The following is a 25,619-nucleotide window of genomic DNA, read 5'->3' on the forward strand; positions in this document are numbered from 1 at the left end:
CAATATAACATCCCATCTTCTTTACTCAATACATTGATTTATGAAGGCCAAAGTGCCAAAAGCTTTCTTTATGACCCTATCCACCTGTGACGCCACTTTCAATGAATTATGTACCTATATTTCTAGAACTCCTTTGTTCTACCACACTCCACAGTACCCTACTTTTCACTGTGTAAGACCCACCCTGGTTGGTCCCTGAAGTACAAAACCTCATTTGTCTGCATTAAATTCCATCCTTAAACCTTGCTCTTATATTCCAATTCTTTCAAAATGAATGTTAATATTGCATTTGCCTTCACTTAACCTGCAAGTTAACCTTTAGGGAATCCTGCACACGGACTCCCAAGTCCCCTGCACGTCTTATTTTTGAATTTTCTCTCTGCTTAGAAAAGTCTGCACCATTATTCCTTCTACCAAAGTACATGACCATACACTTCCATACACTATAATCCATCTACCACTCATTCTCCTATTCTGTCCAAGTCTGTCTGCAGATTCCCTGTTTCCTCAACACAACTCACCCCTCCAATTATATTTGTATCAACTACAAAATTAGCCACAAAGCCACCAATTCCGTCATCCAAATTGCTGATATATAGCATGAAAAGAAGCAGTTTCAATACTGACACCTGCGGAACACCACTGGTCACTGGCAGCCAACCAGAATAAGCCCCCTTTATTACCACTCTTTGCATCCTACCAGTCAGCCAAACTTCTATCCGTGCTAGTATTTATACAGTGCTCTGAGGGGCCGAAGGGTGCGGGGTAGCCCCCTCCTTTGTGAGAATCGCAAGATCACTATTAAGTCAGTTCAGGGGACACAGGAAATGAGAGAAAGACATGCAGAATCCACAAAAGGGTTAGAATGTGTCCTGGCCTCCGAAAGGCGGACCCACTGATACCGGCTATTGTCTCTTGGAGACGGACTTGTGTATTGCATCCTGTACGATGCAATCAAAGCCCCAGGCAATGAACCAAGGAGGAGGTTGGTGGAGGGATTGCATCATCCCAACCTGATTGACACCTGAGACCCTGTGAGTCAGGATAAAAAGAGGGTCTGTGGGAACAGCCCCTCAGACGCACCAGAAGAAACACTAGCGATCCCGTAATAGCGAAAGCCACGTGTGTCCACTTCCATTTGCCCGGAATCGGTGACCTTTGCCACGGAAAAACGGTTTTTAGCTAACAACGGGGAACTCAACTCTCAACGACTCTCGAAGGATTGACATCATAAACAGAATGGGCAAGTTTTAACCCGTCTCTCTCTCTCTCTCTCTCACAATTGCCACACAGGACCCCCAACGGCGGCAGCCTGTATGAACTGAACGAACTATATATTTCCATCGGACAATTCATTATCCCCTAGACAACGATACAGCTCATTTCTTATTGATTATTATTATACCCGCGCTTTTAGATTTAGTATTGACGACATATATTATCTGTGTGTTTGCACTGATATTATTTTTGTGTATTTCTATCAATAAATACTGTTAAAAATAGTACCATCAGACTTCAACGGACCTCTCTATCTTTGCTGGTAAGTGACCCAGTTACTGGGTACGTAACAACAGCAATACCTATCTTGTTAAGCAGTCTCATGTGAGATACCTTGTGAAAAGTTTTCTGAAAATCCAATTTAACAACATCCACTGATTCTCCTTTGCTTATCCTGCCTGTTATTTCCCCAAAGAATTCCAACAGATTTGTCAGGCAAGATTTCCCCTTAAGGAAACAATGATGATTTTGGCCTACTTAATCATGCACCTCCAAGTACCCCAAAACTTAATAATAGTTTCAACATCTCCTGAACTACTGAAATCAGGATAACTGCCCTATAATTTCTTCTGCATCCCTCCATTCTTAAAGAGTAAAATGACATTTGAAATTTTTCATTCCTCTAGAACCATTCTAGTGATTCCTGAAAGATCATTGCTAGTGCCTCTGCAATCTCTTCAGCTACATCTGTCAAAACTCTGGGATGTAGTACATCTGGTCCAAGTGACTTATGTACCTTCAAACCTTTCAGCTTCCCAAGCACCTTCTCCTTAGTAATAGTAACTACACTCACTTCTGCCCTCCGACACTCTCACATTTCCGGCGTACAGCTAGTGTCTTCCACAGTGAAAACTGACACAAAATACTCATTACATTCCTCTGCCATTTTTTTTGTCCCCCATTATTACCTCTCCAGGGTCATTTTCCAGCATTCCAAAATTCAGTCCCGCCTTCTACTCATTATCTGAAAAATCTTTTGGTATTCTCTTTGAAATTATTAGCTCATCTTCATATTTCATATTTTCTCTCTTTATGGTTGTTTTTTTAACTTCCGTTGGTTTTTAAAAGCTTCTCAATCCTCTACCACTAAATTTTGCTGTATTTACATGCCATCTCTTTTGTTTATATGCTGAATTTCACTTCCCTTTTTATCCACAGTTGCTGCATCCTCCCTTTAGAACATTTCTTCATTTTTGCGATGTATCTATTCCATGCATTCGAAATGCCCCCAGTAACTCTAGCCATTGCTGTTCTGTTGTCATCCCTGTTAATGTTCCTTCCAATTAATTTTGGCCAGCTCCTCTCTCATGCATATGTACAAACCCCATTTCCAGAAAAGTTGGGATATTTTCCAAAATGCAATTAAAACAAAAATTTGTGATGTGTTAATTCGCATGAACCTTTACTTAACTGACAAAAGTACAGAAAAGATTTTCAATAGTTTTACTGACCAACTTAATTGTATTTTGTAAATATACACAAATTTAGAATTTGATGGCTGCAACACACTCAACAAAAGTTGGGACAGAGGTATGTTTACCATTGTGTTACATCACCTTTCCTTTTAATAACACTTTTTAATCATTTTGGAACTGAGGATACTAATTGTAGTAGATTTGCATTTGGAAATTTTGTCCATTCTTGCATGATATAAGACTACAGCTGCTCAACAGTCCATGGTCTCCATTGCCTGATTCTCCTCTTCATGATGCACCATACATTTTCAATAGGAGATAGATCTGGACTGGCAGCAGGCCAGTCAAGCACACGCACTCTGTATCTACAAAGCCAAGCTGTTGTAGCCCGTGCAGAATGTGGTCTGGCATTCTCCTGCTGAAATAAGCATGGATGTCCCGGGAAGAGACGTCGCCTTGATGGCAACATATGTCTCTCTAAAATCTTAATATATGCCTCAGAGTCAATGGTACCTTCACATACATGCAACTCACCCATGCCATGGGCACTGATGCACCCCCATACCATCACAGATGCTGGCTTTTGCACCTTTCGCTGATAACAATCAGGATGGTTGTTTTCATCTTTGGCACGGAGAACTCGACGCCCGTTTTTTCCGAAAACTAGCTGAAATGTGGACTCATCTGACCACAGCACACGGTTCCACAGTCTTTCGGTCCATCTGAGATGAGCTCGGGCCCAGAGAACTCGCTGGCGTTTCTGCATAGAGTTGATGTATGGCTTCCTCCTTGCGTAATACAGTTTCAAGTTGCATTTCTGGATGCAGCGATGGACTGTGTTAAGTGACAATGGTTTTCCGAAGTACTCCTGAGCCCAGGTGGCTATAATTGTCACAGTAGCATGACGGTTTCTTAGGCAGTGCCGCCTGAGGGCTCGAAGATCACGCACATTCAACAGTGGTTTCTGACCTTGCCCTTTACGCACTGAGATGTCTCTGAATTCTCTGAATCTTTTCACAATATTATGCACTGTAGATGTTGAAAGACCTAAATTCTCTGCAATCTTGCGTTGAGAAATGTTCCTTTTGAACTGACTAACAATTCTCTCACGAATTTTGGCACAAAGGGGTGAGCCATGACCCATCCTTGCTTGCAAAGACTGAGCCTTTGATGGACGCTACTTTTATACCCAGTCATGATACCTCACCTGCTACCAATTAGCCTGCTTAATGTGCAGTCTTCCAAACTGGTGTTACTTGAATATTCTGTGCACTTTTCAATCTTATTTTAACTCTGTCCCAACTTTTGTTGAGTGTGTTGCAGCCATCAAATTCTAAATTTGTGTATATTTACAAAATACGATTAAGTTGGTCAGTAAAACTATTGAAAATGTTTTCTTTGTACTTCTGTCAGTTAAGTAAAGGTTCACGTGAATTAACATATCACAAATTTTTGTTTTTATTGCATTTTGGAAAATATCCCAACTTTTCTGGAAATGGGGCTTGTAATTCCCTTTATTCCACTGTAATACAGATACATCTAACTATCTCCTCCCTCTCAAACTGCAGAGTAAATTCTATAATATTATGATCACTGCTCCCAAGCGTTCCTTTACCTTAAGCTCCCTAATCAATTCTGGTTTATTACACAACACCAGATTCAGAGTTGCCTTTCCCCTAAAAAGTCATCTTGTAGGCATTCTACAAATTCCCTCTCTTGGGATCCAACAACAACCAGATTTTCCCAATCTGCCTGCATATTGAAATCTCCCATGATTATCATAACGAGCCTTATCCAAGCTTTTTCTACTTCCAGTTGGAAGTTTATACCCTACATTCTGGCTACTGTTTTGATTGTACAAATTGAATGACAATAAACTCTCCCCTCACTGGTTTCACCTGTACTCTGCCAGCTTGTAATCCTTCACCTTCTTATTCTGGCATATGTCCCCTTCTTGTCCAATCCCGATGAATGGTCTGGCCCAAAATGGCAACTTTTATTGCTCTCCTTAGATGCTGCCGGACTGAGCTTCTCAGACATTTTGTGTAATGCTCAAGATTTCCAGCATCTGCAAAATCTGTTGAATTTATTCCTCCCTAGCTTCCGACAATGCCCTAGGATGCACTTGATCAAGCCCTGGAGATATATACAATTTTAAATGCCTTAAGATCGCCAGCAAAGTTTTTGTAATACGGCTATGTTCTGATACATTATTCATTTCCCGTACTTCCTTAGCCTTCATGACCATCTTCACAGTAAATACAAATATGAAATGTGTATTTAACATCTCCTGTGGCTCAGCACACATTGTTCCTTAAGGAGACATGTTCTCTCTGATTATTCTTTTGCTCTTAATATACTTGCAGAATCTCTTAGCATTCTCTACATTATCTGGTAATGCTACATGTCTGCTTTTTGCCCTTTTGATTTCATTCTTAAATGTATTCCTACTTCTCTCATACACCTCTAAATACTTGCTTGATCACAGCTGCCACTAACTGAAGCATTCCTCCTTTTGCCTTCATAACCAGTGCCTCAATGATCCTCATGAACCAGGGCACCCTAATCCTGCCATCCTTGGCTTTCACTCCAGCAGGAACTCCCCCTATCTCACTTTTAATATCCTTTGCAGTAGAGGGACACTTACTAGATGACCCTCTATCTGCAAACAGCCTCTCCCAAACAAACTTTGCAAGTTCCTATTTAATGCCTTCAAATTTTGCTTTGCCTAAATTTAAGACTTTAATCTCTGGACAAGTCTTATCAATGTCAATAACTATTTTGAAAGTAGAATTATGATCACTACTCCCAAAGTGCTCCATGCTAAATCTTCAGTCAGTTGTGCCACCTCTCCTCCCAATACAAGATCCATTGCTACCCCTTCTTTAGTGCTGCCATCTACACATATTTAAAATAACTTTTCTGGACACATTTAACTTAATTCTACCTAATCCAAGCCCTTTGCATTATGGCTGACCACAGAGGGGGTCCATGAGATTGATCCTGAGAATGAAAGGGTTAACATATGTGGAACATTTGATGGCTCTGGGCCTGTACTCTCTGGAATTTGGAAAAGGGGCGGAGGTGGGGTGGAATCTCACTGAAACCGATTAAATATTGAAAGGCCTAGAGAGAGTGGATGTTAAGAGTGGATCTTGAGAGAATGTTCCCAAGAGTGGGGGAGTCTAGGTCCATAGGTCACAGCCTTAGAATACAAGGATGCCCCTTTGAAACAAAAATGAGGAGGAACGTCTTTAGCCTGAGGTGGTGAACCTGTGGAATTCATAGCCACAGACGAATGTATAGCACAAGTTACTGGGTATACTTAAAGTGGTGGTTGACAGGTTCTGAATTAGTAAGGGTGCCAAAGGTTACAAGGGGAAGGTAGGAGAATAGGGTTGAAAGGGAATAATAAGTCAGTCATGATCAAATGGTGGAGCAGACTCACTGGGCCAAATAGTCAAATTCTGCTGTTACGCTTTATGACTAATTCAATACAGGGGACGTTTTACTATAACAGAGTTAAGCACAGAAAACAATATTAAAATTCAGGCAGAGATGTTGAAATCAACATGTTGCAAGGTTGCATATAAAGGTTTGTTATGGAGAACTAGATGCAACTGGGTAATCCAAGTCCAGAAGTGACAAGACTAGTTAAGATTTCATTAGGAGAGATGCAAATGTATGTATGTGTTTGCAGAAGTGAATGAAAACAGAGTTAGTGATAATTCAGCATGAATCATCTGAATGAAACAAATTGCACAGATTATAATTCTTGTTCTTTGCAATGCAGTTGTAATAGATTCAAGACTTTTCACTACATAAGCACTTGAAAACTTGAAAATAATAAATATTGAAAAAATAAAACTTGAATAAGTGATAAAGAGGTATAGTACATAACAAACACGCTGTATAGTACATAACAAAAAGCTGACTTAATTGCTTGCCTACAATGTCACCAAATAGCAGGATGTAAATTTAAGAGAAAGAAGGCAAGGATAGATCTATGGGATCCTAGAAGGGGAAGTATAGGCTGAAGAAGAAAAGCCATGTTGGAGCTGCAGTGAAGGAACTTGGATCGGTAGATATGTAAGCATAGAGTATCAAGAACTGGAAAATGGGAACAAAACAGATTTACGTACATCACTAAAGGTATCAAGCAATTTGATGTACAAGCCAATGAATTAATAAGTACTAGAGGAGAATCACTAAAACAATAACTTTAAATGTGAATTTCCTTCCATCTAAGAGGAAAACGTATGTAACAGGATGTTTTTAAGAAATCACTGCCATCCTCTCGCCTAAATCAGTTTTCAATGCATCCTTTTCCCAGCACTTCATTTTGTTCAACACAGGCAATTCAACAGTCTGAGCCATATAAAATGTAGGCACATTACCAATGCAGAACTAGAATAAAACTGCAAAAATTAAATTACATATGAGAAACTGCTTATGAATTAACTATTATTGCATATTGGTTCAAATTTCTTATATTACTCACTTTATCAAAGCCCATAGCACACAATTTGTCTACTTTTCTAGTGTACTCAGGGCTAGGAACTGGTGCTCCAGCATACACGTGCGCCCAGAGTCTGGCTGTCTGTTTGAACATCTCTGGATTTTGCTTGTACTGCAGAAAGAATGTAACCCATAAGTATACAACTTAAATGAAGGTGGTAAGAAAATACATTACAATTGCTATGATGAGGAGTTTAATGATGTAATGGGTCAAAAAAATCAATCTGGTTCACATTTTTCACATTTTAATGATCGTAATAGCCTTCTCTGAAATCTACAAAAAGTTGAGGATCAAATTATTTACAGCCAAAAACTCATCTTATCAAGTACAAAAAAAGCAGTCTTTAATGACAAAAGGAAAGAATCACATTAAAATGAAGCAATTAATGGCAAAGACATAATTGAACAATTTTCCACAAATTTTCAAGCAATTGAAGTTTTACTACTAGACAATAAGAATTTCATTATTAAAACTCAATTCCTGGTCAACTCCAGGAATAAGAATGTCCTCACTCCACAACTGAATTCTTAAAAACCTCCAAGAAAAACGTGCTTCTAGAATTAAAATTTTATTTCAATGAATATAAAAGAAATAGCTTCACAAAACTTTTAAATTTAGCGGCGGATTGAAAGCTATTATTTTTAAATATGTCAAATCGGGGCCCTCAAGCAACATCATTGGGCAGGTTATATGATTACTGCTTTTTGTGGGTACTTGCACTATGGAAATTGACTTTAGAACAGCTACTCACTTCTAAAGTACTTCACTGTTAGCTAAGTATTTGAGACATACATGGGACAAAAAGGGCAGTGGAATAATGCAATTATTTGCAATTAATTAATAATTTTAAAAGTATTTTGTTATTCTGATGTGCCAGATTAGATCAAACTAATTAAATGAATGTGCCTTATGTAATATTTAATAAATACTGCTCAAATTTTTCACTTACTTTACACTTCCAAAGACAAGTCACGCAGTTTCAGGTAATGTGAATTAGCCATTCCTCACATGGTAGCAAGGCATGGTTAACTGAGTGGAGAAGGATTGGACCAGGAAAAAGAAGGAAAAGGATCAACAAAACTAAGCTTAATTTTTTCTTGTCACTAGCTTGCCAACATTGTATTCCAACAACAGGGACAGACTGCAAATAGAATTTATTAATGCCTGTTAGAGGAAGGGTCAAGCCCAAATAAGGAGCAGCATTTGCACCATGAACAAGCCTTTTTAAATGTAGAGATTGTACAAAATGATTTAAAATAATATAAATTGGAATCTCTCAGTTTTATATTCCCAAAATCTGATCATTAAACTCTAAAGGCAACGTGCAAAATTATAGGAACAAATATATTAAACTTTTTTCTATGAGGGTATATTATTGCCCACTCCTATCAGGAAAGTGGATACATTTTGCCCACCCATCCTTAAAAACTCCGTCTCCGTCTCTACATAAAGGCTTTTTGGTCAATGTCTCAAATTTATATGAGCCCATCCTTAAGCAAAAGGAAAAATCTGGGCAAAAGGGCCAGTGCATGTATGAAATGCAGTGCAGGGCCAGTGCATGTATTGAAATGCAACATTTTATTCCTTTAAAACTGATCGTGTGGATAGTCAGAGGCTTTTTCCCCAGGGCTGAAATGATTGCCACAAGAGGACACAGGTTTAAGGTGCTGCGGAGTAGGTACAGAGGAGATGTCAGGGGTAAGAGTGGTGAGTACATGGAATGGGTTGCCAGCAACAGTGGTGGAGGCGGATACGACAGGGTCTTTTAAGAGACTTTTGGATAGGTACATGGAGCTTAGAAAAATAGAGGGCTATAGGTAAGCCTAGTAATTTCTAAGGTAGGGACATGTTCGGCACAACTCTGTGGGCCAAAGGGCCTGTATTGTGCTGAAGGTTTTCTATGCTTCTAGGAGTTCTTTCAGAGAGATCATTAAACCTGCAGCTATTATAGTCCAAGGGGTGAGTCAAGACACAAGCTCATCATAAAGTGTACCCCAGAGATCAGACAGGCAGCACAGGATGTTGAGTCCTCTCTCACTTTCAGCCATAATCTTTACTGCAGACTTTTGGCTTATGAGATAGATGGTTTTCCTTTCAAATATGCAAAGTCCAGTTCAAAAATGTTGGCAACCCTGCATGTCATCCACAATTTCTACAACAAGGTACAACGTTGATGAATCTGAATTCAACCTTAATCTCAACAATAAAGTCGACTGCAACAGCTGCTGCCAGCAGGAATCATCCTGGTGTGCACTGTTCAGTGTCACTGTTTTACAAAAGGCACTTCACACTGTAACAGCATTCATTGCCACACTGTAGAGGTTTGTCCAGTGTACTGTCTGTCCTACTGGGGTGGGGGGGGGGGGCAGGGGGGCATGCCTTATTCTGATTGTTCAAAACCCTTCCATTGTGATTGGATAGTTTAGAAACTGCAGCTGCTTTTCACATTGAATAACTGCCTGGTGTCCTGGGTATATAAAATAGCATATGGAAGCAGCTTGCTTTCTCTCTGTTCCCAGGATGAGTGCTCACATCATAAAGCTTACCACAGTGTGACACATAGTATCAGAAGAATGAGAGGAGATCTTAGAGAAACATATAAAATTATGAAAGGGATAGATAAGACAGAGGCAGGAAAGTTGTTTCCACTGGTAGGTGGACTAGAACTAGGGGACATAGATTCCAGGGGTGGGGGGGGGGGTAATGGGGGTAATTTTAGGATGGAGATGAAGAGGAACTGCTTTTCCTAAAGAGTGGTGAATCTGGGGAATTCTATGCCCAATGAAGCAGTGTTGCCTACCTCTGTAAATACATTTAAGACAAGGTTGGGTAGATTTTTGCATAGCAGGGGAATTAAGGGTTATGGGGAAAAGGCAGATAGGTGGAGATGAGTCTATGGTTTGATCAGCAATGAACTTATTGAATGGCGGAGCAGGCTTGATGGGCCGAATGGCCTGCTCCTGCTCCTATTTCTTCCTTTAAGACAAGGCCACTGGGAAGGTATGCTCTGTGCATACTTTTAAATAAGTATGCTTGTTGAGTATTCAGCTTTGTAATGTCTGTAACTTGGGGAACATCAATGTTTGGTCAAATTTTTACAGTTTGTAAATAAATTTTTAATATACCTATTCAAAGTCACTGCATTTCCTGTCTCACTTGCAGGACCCATGAACCTGATTCAATATTACATTTGGCGTTGTGAGCAGTGTCTGGCTTATTCAGCAAAAATGCATTTCTTTAAAAGGTTATTTAAAAAAAGAGGACCCATTGTTTGAGAGATGCAGTCCCAGAGTGGACAGGTAATAGCACAGGCTTTGGAAGTCTCACTAACTTACTAATGGGTTGTGGAATGTTGGTAGATTGGTCAGACTAGTTAAATTTTGCTGGGGTTGAAATTGGACATCACATTGTTTCCATACTTAAATCGTTGAGTTTTCCCAGGAGGAAAGTTAGCCAGCAGGATGCTTTCTGGTTATTTGCAGCGACTGTAAGTCATCAGTATAAAACAATAGCGAGTCTTAAGAATGAACTGGAAGATCTCAGCCACAGCTGTATTATTCTGAGCTCACAATGGCTGGTGGCTCAGAGTAGGGCTACGAGGTTCAGAGAAACGAATATATACAGATAGCGTGTCGGCTAATGAAAGTACAGGATTTAGAGGCAGCTTGAAGGGCCAATTGGGAACCTGAACCTGTTAAGGTTCAAGCCATGTTGAGATGGGGCGATATCCTACCATGGGGCTGGGAGATAGGGATGTTTGGCTGGATGATGAAAATGAGGGAGAGAGAATAGCATGGACCCCTCAGTTTAATCCTCGAGATGATTGCCCTTGAGAGTCCAAAACAGTATGGGCCAGTCCAGTAATTACACGTTCCCACAGCTGCTGTGGGGGCCATCAATCCGCAGCAGGGGAGGGGAGGAGGCTCAGGAATGTGGGGGAGATGGTGTAATGGACAGCTTTGAGACAACAGAGCTCAGAGAATTCTCCATTGAGTATTTAGCGAGTTTAGGGGATAGGTATGGACAAAAGGCTGGGGAGTCTTTGGCTGCGTGGTAATTGAGAATATGGGATAAAGGGGATACCGGACTGATTGTACCTAACAGAAAGATGGGTACCTTAGGGAGCCTATCATCCCAACATGCTATCAATAATGCCCTGAGAACACCGCTTGCTTCCCCTGAGCATAATCACTATGGATTCGGGTAACGGCAACAGTTAAACTTGGGTATCGCACTCTTACTGAATGGAATTTAAAACCCCAAGCAGAGTGAAGCACAGTAGAGAAGGGTATTAAAGTTCTTTGCCAGTGGTCTCTTTTCACAGAAATATACTGCTATAGTGGTATCCCACTAGAAGATATGAATTAACTTCTGGAATGGTGGGACACATGGTTATGGAGGCAGTTTTCCCAATAAAACGGATAGTGCTGTCTTTAATAGCACCAGCTGTTGGTCATCCTATAAATACAGTGGTTCAATTATTACAAGGATTAGAGTATGTAGAAGACAGTGCCCACAGCCAGGTACAGAAGTGAGATAAGCAGAAAGGGTGTGGGGATTCTGTATAACCCGTAAAGGGATGCTTATAGCTGCTTAAAACTGGGGTGCCCGAGGACCAGGCAAATGAGGTGTCCCCCCCCCCCCCCACCCCCCCAATGAATGTTGAGAAAGTTCTGTATGGAAAAGCAAAAAAGGGAGACTGTTGAGGGGGAAGAGTCCTTCAAGTCCTCTGCAGAAAAGCATACCTTTTTGTCCTCTGCCAAATTCCTTGCGTTCCATTCAGGGTTCCCTGCAAAGGATATAGGCCAATGTTCGCCAGCAGTGGGAATTTGGGGGCGGTTAGTATATTTGTGCCTCGTAGTAGGAAGGGAGTATTTGACCTTCACCCCCTTTCCCTGTAAATAGAGCGTGAATCTGAATGCGGAGAAATGTGAGGTGTGGCCACACACGTTTGCGTGTGCATTGTGTGTGGACTTTGCCTTTAAGAGTTGGGTCCCGCCCACTTACTTTTTTAATTAGTTGTTCTTTGATAAGTGTGCTGTTTCCCTGTGAGAAATTAACTGTCTGTTTTAAGTTTTTGCAGTTCCAAAGGAAGTTTTAAAGAAAAGGAGTACAGTCTGGGCTTTATGATTAGTGTTTTGTGTTTAATCTGTTACCTTGTTTCTTGTTTTCTAAATCTGTTATGTGTTTATTCTTTCTTAATATGTTACTTTGTTACTTGTTTCCCTATTTAGGGATGACTCATTTCATACCGGCCATATGAAATTTGAGTTGAAATTTGTTAGAAATTTGGGCAACTTTATTCCCGATATGAGATGCCCACATTTCAAAGCATTTGGAGAGCAATTCTTATAGTTGAGTTGTTTTTGTGTTTTCTAAATATCCAGTGACTGATCAGGAGTGAGTGCATTTCTATCTCCCTGCATTACAGAATGGCAAGTGGTGAATGCTGATTTGTGGTAGGAGATCCCGTGAATGACGTTTGAATGTGCACACTGAACCAACGGGTCAGATTGCTGAGTTTGTATGAAAACTCCTTACTACATCACAGATGTAGATATTGATCCTTTTGACAAAGATGGAATTATCAGGCTTCCCGGGTTTTAGTATTCTATTTTAGGGGAGCTGGGCAGGAGCAGTCTTCCAGCCAAACCCCCACCCAGAGTATAACAACCTTAATAGACATGAGCCTCAACAGCCCTTGTGGAGGGAGTGCTTTTAGGGCTGGTACTTCCTTATGTACCACTTATATAATTGGAAAATCCTGACCCTCAATGATTTCCCTACCTGACAGTGTTGGTGTAGGGGTATTTTGAGTACGAGTAAAAGGTGCACAGTGGATAGCAAGTGTGAGCAGGAACAGTATCCTGGGATGGCTGTGTCTAGGCCAAATGCTGTTGTGAGGCTGGCCACTTGAAGGCTGTATGGCACTTATTGGATATGCAGTTTCTAGGCCTACCCGTTGTTCCCACAGGGTGGTGCAGTTGATATGTGGTGCCTTATGTATGCCACCCAGTGTCCAGAATGAGCACCTTACTCATGCTGGTTGGTAAGAGGTCTATCACAAAGGAAGGCTGTTTTAAACGACAGCTTTTCTCAGTATGGTACAGCCAGCCAGACTGTCCTGGGAACTGATTTTGATTACCTTGGATTACCTGCTCACAAAGGAAGGTGGTACTTGTACTGTTATTAGTCAAGAATGCTGCACCTACATTCCTGCACCTAACATCATTCACCTGGTTGATCATATCTAAGAGTTAGTGCATAAAATTAAGTGGGGGACCAGCTCATCGGCTATTACACTCCAAGGTGGGGCTGGTGGACTGCAGTGGTACACTGGGAGGTGATTATTGGGTTTATAGTACTGGGTATTGTACACTAGTGATCTATGTATAACTTAGTTGGGTGTTCATGAGAGTCAGACTAGTCTGAGGTTTGGATCACCACGGTTGCAACTTTCAAGGGGTGGGATGTCCTGTGGGGGGGGGGGGGGGGGAAGAGAGAGAAGATGCCTAATTCTGATTGTTGGAAGTTGCTTCCGTCGTGATTGGTTACTTCAGAAGCTGCTTTTCACACTGGATGACTGCCTGATGTCTCATTTCAAATATCCTAGGTACATAAAATAGTACATGGAAGGGGCTTGCTCTCTTCTTCCTTTATTTAAGGTGAAGCCATTGGGGAGGTATACTCTGCACACACTTTCAATTAAGTATGGTTGTTTAATGTATGTATGTTTGTTCTGTACTCAGCTTTGTAGTGTCTGTAACTTCGGGAACATGAATGGCCGTATTTTTACTATTTGTAAATAAATTATTAATATACTTATTCAAAGTCAGTGAATTTCCTGTCTCACTTGCCAGACCCGTGAACCTGATTCAACATTACACTGTCTTAAGGCTAATATTAGGCTGGAAGATGGTGTATCAAAGGTTGAACCCACCGACTCCAAAGATAAGGAATTTTGTCTCAATAGGATTGATGGAACAAAACAAGTTTAGAAGGCTGAAGTGATCTCATTTAAACAAATTTGATGAGAGATGAAGCTTTAAGTTTCCCTCTCCACAACTAGCTGGCCTGCCTGGTATTCCAATGACTCCAGTTGAGTACAAGCTGTATGTTATTCCATGGCAGAGCAGAATCAAGGAACCATGTGGCTTATTCTTGCTTCTCAATTTTCTCTAATTAATAGGCATGGTATTGTGGAAACATAGCCTATTTTGCCTTAATTAAATTTTATTCAAGACATTTCGGTGAAATAAATTAATTTTAATTCGAACATTAAAAGTACAGAAACTATCCATGACCCAAATTGTCACATTTTCCATTGATATCAATAGGTAGAAATGAATGGCAACTTATATAACCTTATACCTTAGGATGTGTTCCCTTGATGTCATTAATAAAAGTGATGCTGCATTGCAATTCAATGTGTAGAGGTTATCTATTCTTGTACATTTGTTGTTCTAGTTCTTTTGACTGATTCGTGGATAAGCTTTCATTGCATAATACTGGAACACTGGGTAGTGTGTAGATCAATAAGAGCACCAGTTAACTTCTTAATAAATCTGTCAATTAAAAAACCATGTCATCTATTCACATTGGCTGTTGGCAAATATCTGCTAACCTGTTGTGCGACTACTGCATCCTGTGGATCATCTGGTTCAGCTGCTGCCAATAAGGCTTGTAACGATAACAAAACTGTCCTTAGAGTCATAGCAGCTGCCCTAGAGAAATGAGAATTTAAAAATTTGTTTGGCGACTGAACAACGTTTAAAGCTCCATTAATTTAAAATTCCCGGTTTCTATACAGTTCACTCAACAATTCTTGAACAATTCAATTGTCTTTAAAAATATTGAAAAGGACATTATTAAATTATTGATACTGGGTTTCAGAATACAAAGGGCTCAGCAACCTCTCTCTTAGCATAAATGATCAAGATATGCCACTCAAATAATGTCTACAATACTTAGAAGAAAAACAATGTTCATCCAATGTCTCTTTGTGCTGTAGAAGTGCAACTTCCTACATGGAAAAGCCAATGTTAAGGACAACTTTAATTTGCACAGTAGATCATAAGATATTGCACTAAACATCTTTCATTGTTGGAAAACAGCTGTTACTGCACATTTTAACATAGAGGAACAGGGAACTCACATTAAAAGTTAATCTGTTTTCCGCATCACATATTAGGAAAGATTTAAATGGCTACAGAGGGTGAAGAAGGGCTTTATTGAAACACTTCCAGCAATGAAGGCCTTAAGTTGTGTGGATAGATGACGGAAACTAAACCAATTTCAGTGGGACGGAGGCAGCTGCGAGATGATCTGCTGAATATATTGGTGTGCAGACAGAGCAGATAGAGAGAGACTATTCCCATTGATGGAAGGATCAAGAATTAGGAGACAATGAAAATTAATTTTGTTTTTAAATTCAACAACTGGATTTAAAACAAAGCAGCAATGGACAGAGACATCACACGCCGGTGGTAATAAACCTGATTCTGAATCAACTGCAGTATTCAAATGAGAGCTGGATAAGTACCTCAAAAGAAAAGATTTACAGGGCTGAAGGAAGAGGGCAGGTGAAGTTTTTATAAGAATGCTGTAAAAAGAATAAAATCAGATTGGCAATTAAAGGAAATGCCAACAAATTCACACAAGTAATGAAATTTTCTTCAGTAATTACTAATTAAAACCATCACCAAGGGGTGTGATGCCCCATCAGTTGCAGTACATTCAAATAAACACTGAGATTTACTCTATACTGCCCTGACAATTTCTTAGCTCCAGTTAAATACATTCCAAATTACGAAAACACAAGTGGCAGCAATCAACTTAAAATATAAAAAAACACTCAATAGCAGCAAGTCTGAAAAAATGTTCAATTAAAAATGCCTTCAACTTCACTAAGATATTTTTACTTTCCTCAGTAGTGAGGGATGTATCTACAAAAATCCAAAGTAATGCTGACCAAAAAAAATACTAATTCAGTCCTTGGCTAGTGATACTTTGCTGCAATAGATGAACATCATAGATTAGAGAAAAAGACTCCACTTGTGAACAAACAGGAAGAACTGGAAGTACAGAGGTAGGTGGAGGAAACTAACAAATATGCAAGGAAGACTTGATGAAAAGTTTAAAAACTTAAATGGTTCAAATGAAAAAAAATATTAAAACTACCAGCTGTTCTGTGCCAGTTTCTATTTAATGCCCCCAGAGACTTCTCCTATCCCTACATCTGCAAACTGAAATTCTTTTTTGTAAGATTTTACTCCATGCATTTAGTCATTTACTAGCATTTTTTTAAATCCATTTTCCAGATAGGGATGTTAGGCAAGCAAGTTTATTGGGCATCTCTATCTACCTGAGATGTGGATGACTGACCCTCCTTTAGAATCACCAAAGTCACTGTAGTGAAGCTACTGCCATAGAACTGTAATGGAGCTCTGGACTTTATACTTAGCAACAACAGCGGATCAAAAATACATTCCTAAGCCAAGGTAGTGACTAAAATGGGAGGTGTAGGTTTAAAGCCTGTAGATGGTTACATTGCCAGATGCCTGCTGTCTTTATTCCAGGTGGTAGAAGTCACAGGCTGAGTAGTCTTGGTGAGTAGATAGTGCACAATGCAGCCATGGGGTGCCTGTGGGCGACAAACGTGCACGCCCACGGCAGCACATGCGCCTGCACACACACACACTCACTCCGTATCAAGAAGACTTTCCTGGAGAGTTGGTGAAAATGCATTTCATCCAGTCATATGAAGTATATTCCAGCACACTCTTGGAGAAGTTTTAAGGTTCAGGAGGCAAGTCAAATGACACAGAACACCCATACTCTGATATGGTTCTTAAAGCCACAGCATCTATGTGGTTGTTACAAGATTACAGTCAATGGTGATTGATGTTGAGCACTCAGTATTGATAATGCTGTTGATCATCAAAAGTAGGTGATTTAAAATTGGCATCAATGTGATGTGAATGTCATTTATCACTTATCAATCACAGCTGAATATGACTTGGGTCTTCCTGGATCTTCTGCTTCTGACTCCATGGAGTGAAGATTCACTGAACAAACAACTGAGGAAACTTAGGTCCAGGATACTGCCGCAACCTAAGAGGAGCCCCGAAGAGGAGCCGAGATGAAAACTCCCAACCATTATTTTCAGAGCAACACACACAAAGTGCTGGAAGAACTTTGCAAGTCAGAAAACATTTAGATAGCTTCAGTAATGTAGTCTTCCCCGAATGGCAATAAATCCATTTTATTTGATTTAACTCATCTTATCCCTGGAATTATTTTCTCCATGACTGGACCAAAATAATAATGAAGAGGAGCTGAGGCCATAGAAAGTCTAAACAAGCAATAAATGTTGAATTACACTTTCCTTACTTTGCTGATGAATGAAGGTAGTCTGATGGACCAATAATGAGCCAGATTAGAATGACCCTGCTTTTTCCTATATCTGGAATGCATCGACAATTATCAAAATATACTGAAACAGTTTGGCTAAAGATACAATTAGTTTTGAAGCACAAATCTTTAGCACTATATCAGGGATGCTGTTTGATTCTACAACTGTTGCTGTAACCAATGGTTCCCTGATACAATAGTCAACTGAATTGAATCAGACTTGGGATATATTCAAGAATGAGTAAAAATGGATCCAGTAGACCAACCATCATCTTTGGTACTCAAGTACTCCACTCCATCGAGAATTTAAGCGTTCTTGAAACCTCCTCCAAATGACTAGTAGAACTACAAAGCTTTCATATGATTCACTGAGCAGTCCCTATTACATGATACTTTTGGCATGTAATACAGATTTGGCCCCGTGTTACAACCTCAATCTGTTTCGAATACATTTCTAGGAGCAACTGGTAATATGCCCAAGAATGATGTATCTTTCCTTAAACACTTCCAGAACACTAAAATGAATGGATGCACATTAATCTTTATTAAAATAGAGCATCCCATATCAAAGTGTTTTAACTTGTTATATGTAAAATCAAAGTTAAAATCAAAACTTTCCCGTTCATTTCCATCAACACATTTTATTTTTCTACCTTATGTAGAGTTCAAGCATACAACAAGGACATAAAAAATAGGAGCAGAAGGAGGCCATCTGGCCTGTCGAGCCTGCTCTGCCATTCAATAAGATCATGGCTGATCAGACCATGGATCCATCTCCACCTACCTGCCTTTTCCCCATAACCCTTCATTCCCCATCTATACAAAAATCTACTCAGCCTTGTCTTAAATATATTTACTGAGGTAGCCTTCACTGCATCATTGGCAGATTCACCACTCTTTGGGAAAAGCAGTTCCTCCTCATCTCCATCCTAAATTCACTCCCCCGAATCTTGAACTAGGGGACTAGCTATGTCCCCTAGTTCTAGTCCCACCTACCAGTGGAAACAATTTTTCTGCCTCTATCTTATCTATTCCTTTCACAATTTTATATGCTTCTATAAGATCTCCTCTCATTCTTCAGATACCGTGTATCACACTGTGTTAAGTTTTATGATGTGGGCACTCATCCTGGGAACAAAGGTTGTGCAGCCCAAATTTATGTACAGTAGAACTCCAATAATCTGGTATTCAACTGTTCAGAAATCCAGATGGCTCAGCAACCCACACTCCTTTAAATATTATTGGGTTCACAGAAAAATGTATTACATTACCATACAATCTGTTTTTTAAAAAATGTAAAATTGTGTTGAGGTAACATCCCATAGTCTGGAAGGTGCTGGATTACTGGAATTTAACAAATGGTTTAGAAAGGAAACTTGTCCCATGTGTTTAACAGATAGGTAGAAAATAAAAATGCTGTGAATAAAACTTAATGTCACTGAAATTTCAAAGGCTAATCTAAAGTAAGTAATAAGCATTAATGTTTTAAAGTATAACTTATAGAAAAGAAATTTTGAATTTAGAAATATAATTGTGGTCAATTGACAAGTTACGAGATGTAAAGCTAGGAGAATTTGCACCAACATCATCTGGAAGCAAACCAGCAAACTGCAAAAAACCAAAGACATCAAACTTCAGTGTCAGAAAAATTGCAGATGTAGGTGGAGAAATAATGGTGGCACTTGAATCTATATGCACAAGGCAATTAGATTCAGAATGACACAAAACAGGCAAGTTCACTGAAACAACACACAAAAAGCTGGCAGAACTCAGCAAGACTGGCAACATTTATAGAGAGAAATGGGCAGTGTGTGTTTTGGGTTGAAACCCTTTCATCAAGTCTTAATCAGAGTAGTTTACTGAAAGCAGCGTCAAAAACAGGGATTATAGGCAGAATTTCTTGCACTCTTCTCAATTATATACAACCTACTCTACAAAGTCCTATCATCCAGATCCAACAGACCTGGTACACTTTCATTTGACAACAAATCAGGCATACAAATCTAGTGCACTGCAACTGACTGCCAACAAGATCAATTTAAAAGTGATAGATTTTGTTACTTTGTCTTTCTTTCAGCCCTTTGATAATGCAAAGATAGAAGATGAATTAAAAAAAAAACTGACAGAATAAAAATCAGGTTTTCAAAGTAGAATATGCCTAACAATACTCATGGAAAATTATGTTCTATCCTTGGGGCAATATAATTCTCCTGTTCAGGATTTCAAACTCAAATTGTTACAAACATATTTTAATCTCAAATTTATAAGCAAATATATTAATACCAAAAATGAACAAAAAATACACTATTAATTACTTCATAAAATATAACTTTAAAATTACTTTCCTTGAAAATAGTCCCCAAGAGCACCAGTTAATTTTGAAGAAAATACTTCACAATTTTGTGATGGAGACTTAAAAATAAATAATACAACTCCCTAAAACCTACATGCACATTTACAACAAACAATAGATTACTGGCTAAAACTCTAGATTGATTGTGAAAATAAAGGCTGAGAAGCTCACCATTGATCTTTCAGAATATCCAAACAAATGGCTCCCGTTACTGAACTAATATTTGGATGCCAAATTTTTGTGATAAACCGAACCTGCAAAATACAACCATTTTCATCAATATTTCATAGAAAGTGGAAAGATTAAATCTAATTCCCAATACATAATCATGAAAAACTGAAGAATTCTTTTCTGAGCACAGCTGAACTAATACCTACAATGCTAAATGTTTGCAATAATCCCAAATGACAACAATCAATATTCCTCATAATACAGTTCCTAGGCTAAATTTTCTGATCAACAATGCAATATTTAAGAAACCCTTGCTTCATTCCCAAATATTTAAGGGTGGTTGAAAACTCCTGAACAAAGAAACAACTGATACTAGCAACAAAAATTAAATTCTGCAATTAATATCCAATATACTGAACTGGTCTCAGGCAATCAAGCTACAACAGTGATTGTCAGTAAGTTATCAACAACCCTTAAACTTTTAAAAACCAGGTTATTTTTGGTACTGCAATCCAATTAACATGCAAGACTAAAATTGAAGATCACCAATAAAACTTAAAATATAACTTCTCCAAAATACAACTTCACTTATTAAATCTTTATTTGGTTAAAAAATACTTTAATTTTTTAAAATCCTAACACAATCATTTAAATATATTTGCCACACTACTTCCATTATTTGAAAATGAACAAAATTATTCTTGTCATGGAGAACACAAAGCAAGCTAGGACACTAGAAACAGAAAATCACAAAAGTATATGACTTAAATCTATCTTTATAAACAAAGTTAATGAGGAAAGAAATCACACAGCATTACCAAACAGCAAGAGAATCCTAAAAATGTACAAGTTTTATTGCTTCTACTTATTGTAATTACCAAACACAAGGCTTTGGTGAGGAAGCAGATAATAAGAAAAACAAAATTAACTGGGAAGTGTACAATTTTTCACTAAAAATATATCATGGAATGCCATTTTGCACTATATCAGTGTGTCAGTCCAATAGTCTCAGTACTTTCAAGCACAAAACAAGTATTCAAGCAAGGTTTCTGACCACTTGCAACAAAATGAAGCACCTCTTCAGAGTGGAAACAAACAGAAATTCAACATTCACCCACCCCCACCAAGTTGTGACCATATGTTTTTAGATCTCTGTGACGTTTCATTACAGAATACACCAAACACCATTTCTGATTTACATTTATGACATATTGCATCATACAAAGAACACCTTATGGTTGAGATAATGGGCAAACAGCAGAGTGAATATAAAGACAAGAGCATATTAAAAATCTTAAAGGAATCAAATAAGAAAATAATAGAAGGGCAATACACACAAATGCTGGAGGAACTCAGCTGACCAGGTTGCATCTATGGAAAAGAGTAAACAGTTGACGCTTCAGGCCAAGACCCTTGATCAGTGCTGGGAAAAAGAGATTGGGCTTCCCATTTCTTTTCTCCCCAGTCCTGAAGGGCCTCAGCCTGAAATGTCAACTATTTACTCTTTCCGTAGATGTTGCCTGACCTGCTAGCAGAGGTGTATATTACTTTGATTTCCAGCATCTGCAGATTTTCTCGTTTGAAATAATAGAATGACCTTAGAATGTCCCAAAATATTTTATACCAATAAAGTATTTCTGGAACCATCATAATACAGATAACACTGCATCCTATTTCTACATCTCAAGATCCTATGAATAACAATTAAATCATCTGTTTTTAGCAACGTTAAGTATGGATGTACCGTAAATTCCGGTGTATAAGCCGAGAATTTGGCCCTAAATTTTGGTCCTAAAATTAGGGGGTTGGCTTATACAGAGGGTGCCAACTTTGGAAAAACTTCTACACGGAAGACAGGTCGTATTTATTGGGTGTTTTTGAGTCAAATTGGTTCCACTGTCGACGCATGAATTCTTTGGTTTGTTTAAACTCACGTCTAGTGGCTGAAGCACGGACATCAAACCACCGGGTTGACTACAATGTCCGTATTTTCAGCTTTCAATGCTGCTTTTGTCTCACCTGACAAGTGCACTTTGAACATATCCCAGACAAGTAGCGACTTTTCTTTCCTGACACCTTCGGGACGTCAACGCCACACCTCTTTAACCCACTTCAAGCAACCCGCTTCGTCCATCCAGCGGCGTTCTTGAACATAAATAACACCCCGTGGGAATTTTCTGAGCAATCTTTGTTTTTTGTCTCAACACAAGATCACGTCTATTCATAAATCGGGTGCACCAACTTTGCGTAGCTTTGCAATTTTCGCTGACCTCACAGTGTTTTTCACCCGATTTCAACGCTTGAACTCGAATCATTTCTCTGGTAACAATGTATCCAGACGATCGCTGGTGATTCACCCACTCTAAAACTTTTTCTTCCAGTTCTGGCCACTGGCATGTTTTCCTGCAGTTTACACATTTCATCGTTGGCATTTCCCTCAGCATGTCCTCTGCCTTTCTCCACTCTCTCTCGTTTACACTAAACTTCTTAGCAGATGCAGAATTATTCGTTCCTTTAGCAAAATCAACAACCTTCAGCTTGAAGCCAGCATCATATCGCATTTGTTTTAATCTTTTGTACATGGTCGCAAACTCAATACTGAGTACACATACTGATCCCGCCACCCCGTGTTATGTTTTAACGAGATTACGATGGGCGCTAAGTAGTTTCACGGGGGATACATTTCAGAGGATTCTTTTCCATTGGAAACCTAATCCAAAATTTCTCTCCCTGATTTATTCATTAAGAATTCGCCTTTAACACTCTACAATGTGTAGGCCTGTTTTCTTAGCAGGTACTAGTTCACAAAATTCCCAGGGTTCGGATCCGGCAAAGCTGAGTACCGGCATGTGAGATCTTGTGATCGTTTCTGGTTAAATCAAAAACCTCTACAAAAGGGGTCAGCTTATACAAAGGTAACATGAAAAAGTTACTTTTTAAACCTTGAAGTTGGGGGTCAACTTATACTCCAGGTTGGCTTATACCCCAGAATATACGGTATAAAAAAATTAGCCAGTCTACCAAAGGAATTCTCATGGTCTTTTACACCCATCCTTTAAGTTCAAAGAAATTTAATGTCTCATAAAAAGGAAGCAAGCCCTCAACACTTCTAATAACTTGTCAGCTTACATCTCAGCATGCATTTTTTTAACTACAACTATTACACTGATAACAGCCATTTTAATGAGCAAAATGAACATAAAACAAATTTCTTTAGAAGCTGTTAAAAAGTTTTAAAAACATAACATTCATTTGAAAATACAATAAGCATTTAAGGATCAACAATGTTTAACAGTGGCTATAAAAAGGCTAATCAAGACAATCAAGTTAAAAGTATAATTCTAAGCTACTTTCAAAATTGCAAGTAAATTCAGCAATCCTTCCCATTAGCTTATCTACAAACATATAACCATGTCTCACCTTTGGAGGATTAAATGGATATGTTTCTGGAATTTTAATTTCTAGTTGATATCGCCCTCCTGCATAAATACAAAGTAGATATATTGGAAAAAGATTTCACACTATACTATTTTCACCAATTTTAAAAATGTACACGACAATTAAATGTAAACTGTAAATTGCCCGTTTTATATAATAATAGTAATCAAAATTGTTTTTTGCCCCAAATACCAATGGTTCACACTGAAGTAATTTTTGGACTTTAAACAACAGAGATCAACTCAAGGCGTTCAGAAATTCAGGATTAAAGATCACCCTATAAAAATACCCACATTCAGAACAACAAATATGGAGCACCCAGCTAGTACCAGTGGTGTCAACTTAAAACAATCTTGAATTCATGGAATGAATGCATCACACCCAAATACTGAACATAATTTGATCTTACTTATGGTTTTATTCAATACTGCAGTTATCATAGATTTATTAATCATCGTGAAAATAAATAATTGGCACAAGAATGAAATTAATATTAAGGAACACAAAACATAATCAACAGTCTATTTGGTTTACTTTTTATTTGTAAGTATAAAATATTATATTTACTTGTATAGTTATTTTTATATACCAAATAATTCAACATGGAAAATATTGAAAATGATTTCAAGAATGGGATCTGTTTTAGTAATTATTCTGCAAATTTAACCAGTGGGGATGAATAACTATGGATACAAATTCATTTTAGCACCTTTTACAAATGTAGCTATCAGAAATACCACAAAACTTTAAGTTTATAAAGGTTGACATCTCTGATTATTGAGCTAATAGAGGAAAAAGAACTTCAAACACTCATGAAAGTGCTGCAAATCCACTCATCACAGGAAATAAGAAATATCATTACGGCTGCTTTTCAAATACAACTGCTTTAACAGAGGATACTTTTAAGAGCCACAACTAAATTGATACTACTGAAAATTGTCAGGTTTTAACAAGATAACAAAATAAATTTAAACTATAGTATTAAACAATTATATTTTGTTCTTTTTTTTAAAAGTGAACTTCACCATAAAAAATTTTAAACACTCATCAACAATTTGCATTTCAAAAAAGCTTCATACAGCATTTCCCAAGAGCATTTACTAAATTTAACAAATTCACACAAGATAAAGGACCAAGTTTTAGGTCAAATGTCTGTATGCGCAAAGTTTTATAGAGCATCATAAAGGATGACAGAAAAATGATTTTTAAAAAATTGGGTTCTGGAAAACAAACTAAAAGAAAGAAATTAATAATTGATCTCGAGCTCAACATTAAAGTAGCACAGTTTTGAAGTTACCAGGGTGGGAGCAAGCCACTGGAAAGACTGAACACAAGAACAATTATGAATAGGAAATTTAATATACCGTAGATTCCGGATTTTAAGCCGCTACTTTTTTCCCACATTTTGAACAGCTTTGAACTTTGCGGCCTTTAATACGGAGCGGCTAATACATGATTTTTTTCATGCCGCCTCGTAAACATTTTGCCTCATAACAGTAGACCAATAAAATTGATGAGTAGTTCACAGAGGTCCAATGAAATTGTACGATAGATCAAGCGCACTTTCACAATTAAATTATTGTAAATCAGTCATTTGTACTCACCCTCATCAACATGGAAAACACTCGAAGCATTGTGCTGCCTTATGGCAGTTATTTAGTTTATAATATTTTCGCTTAGTAATTCATTTTCTAGTTAAAGTTAGAAGAGTTTTAACTATATTTGTTTTCTGTACTACATCGCGGGATGCTATGACGACACACCTGGTTTCGCGGTGTCTTGTGGGAAAAATGCTGTTTGCGATAAACGGAAAGGAGGGGGTCGAGCGGCGGAGCGAACGCTACTTTTAAGTTAAAGGCGATCAATAACTTTTCCTGGTAGGCTGCAGTATATATATTTTTTACCAGTCGTTAGGAGATATTGGAATGTTGTTCAGTAAAGAAGTATACGCAACGTATATTTAAAAGTAGCCTCGTTACGGGCACGGTTCGAAAAAAAGCATTTGCAATATGTATTTGTTTTTGTTACCATA

At 38.4% G+C, this 25,619-nt stretch overlaps 1 protein-coding gene across 2 annotated transcripts in view; it reads right to left on the minus strand.

Moving 5' to 3' along the window:
• The window catches only part of ube2kb (ubiquitin-conjugating enzyme E2Kb (UBC1 homolog, yeast)), a 99,110-nt gene that overhangs the window by 24,638 nt on the left and 48,853 nt on the right, over window positions 1-25,619 (minus strand). The window contains exons 3-6 of one of the 2 annotated variants that reach the window (XM_073064812.1): window positions 23,570-23,628; window positions 20,150-20,232; window positions 14,837-14,936; window positions 7,195-7,323 (exon numbers count right to left, since the gene is read on the minus strand). In XM_073064812.1, the coding sequence (XP_072920913.1) occupies window positions 7,195-7,323; window positions 14,837-14,936; window positions 20,150-20,232; window positions 23,570-23,628 (371 nt within the window). The remainder of the gene's footprint in view (window positions 1-7,194; window positions 7,324-14,836; window positions 14,937-20,149; window positions 20,233-23,569; window positions 23,629-25,619) is intronic. The other variant, XM_073064813.1, reaches the window with a different exon arrangement.

This window comes from Hemitrygon akajei, chromosome 13, assembly GCF_048418815.1.
Source record: "Hemitrygon akajei chromosome 13, sHemAka1.3, whole genome shotgun sequence".
Taxonomy (NCBI): domain Eukaryota; kingdom Metazoa; phylum Chordata; class Chondrichthyes; order Myliobatiformes; family Dasyatidae; genus Hemitrygon; species Hemitrygon akajei.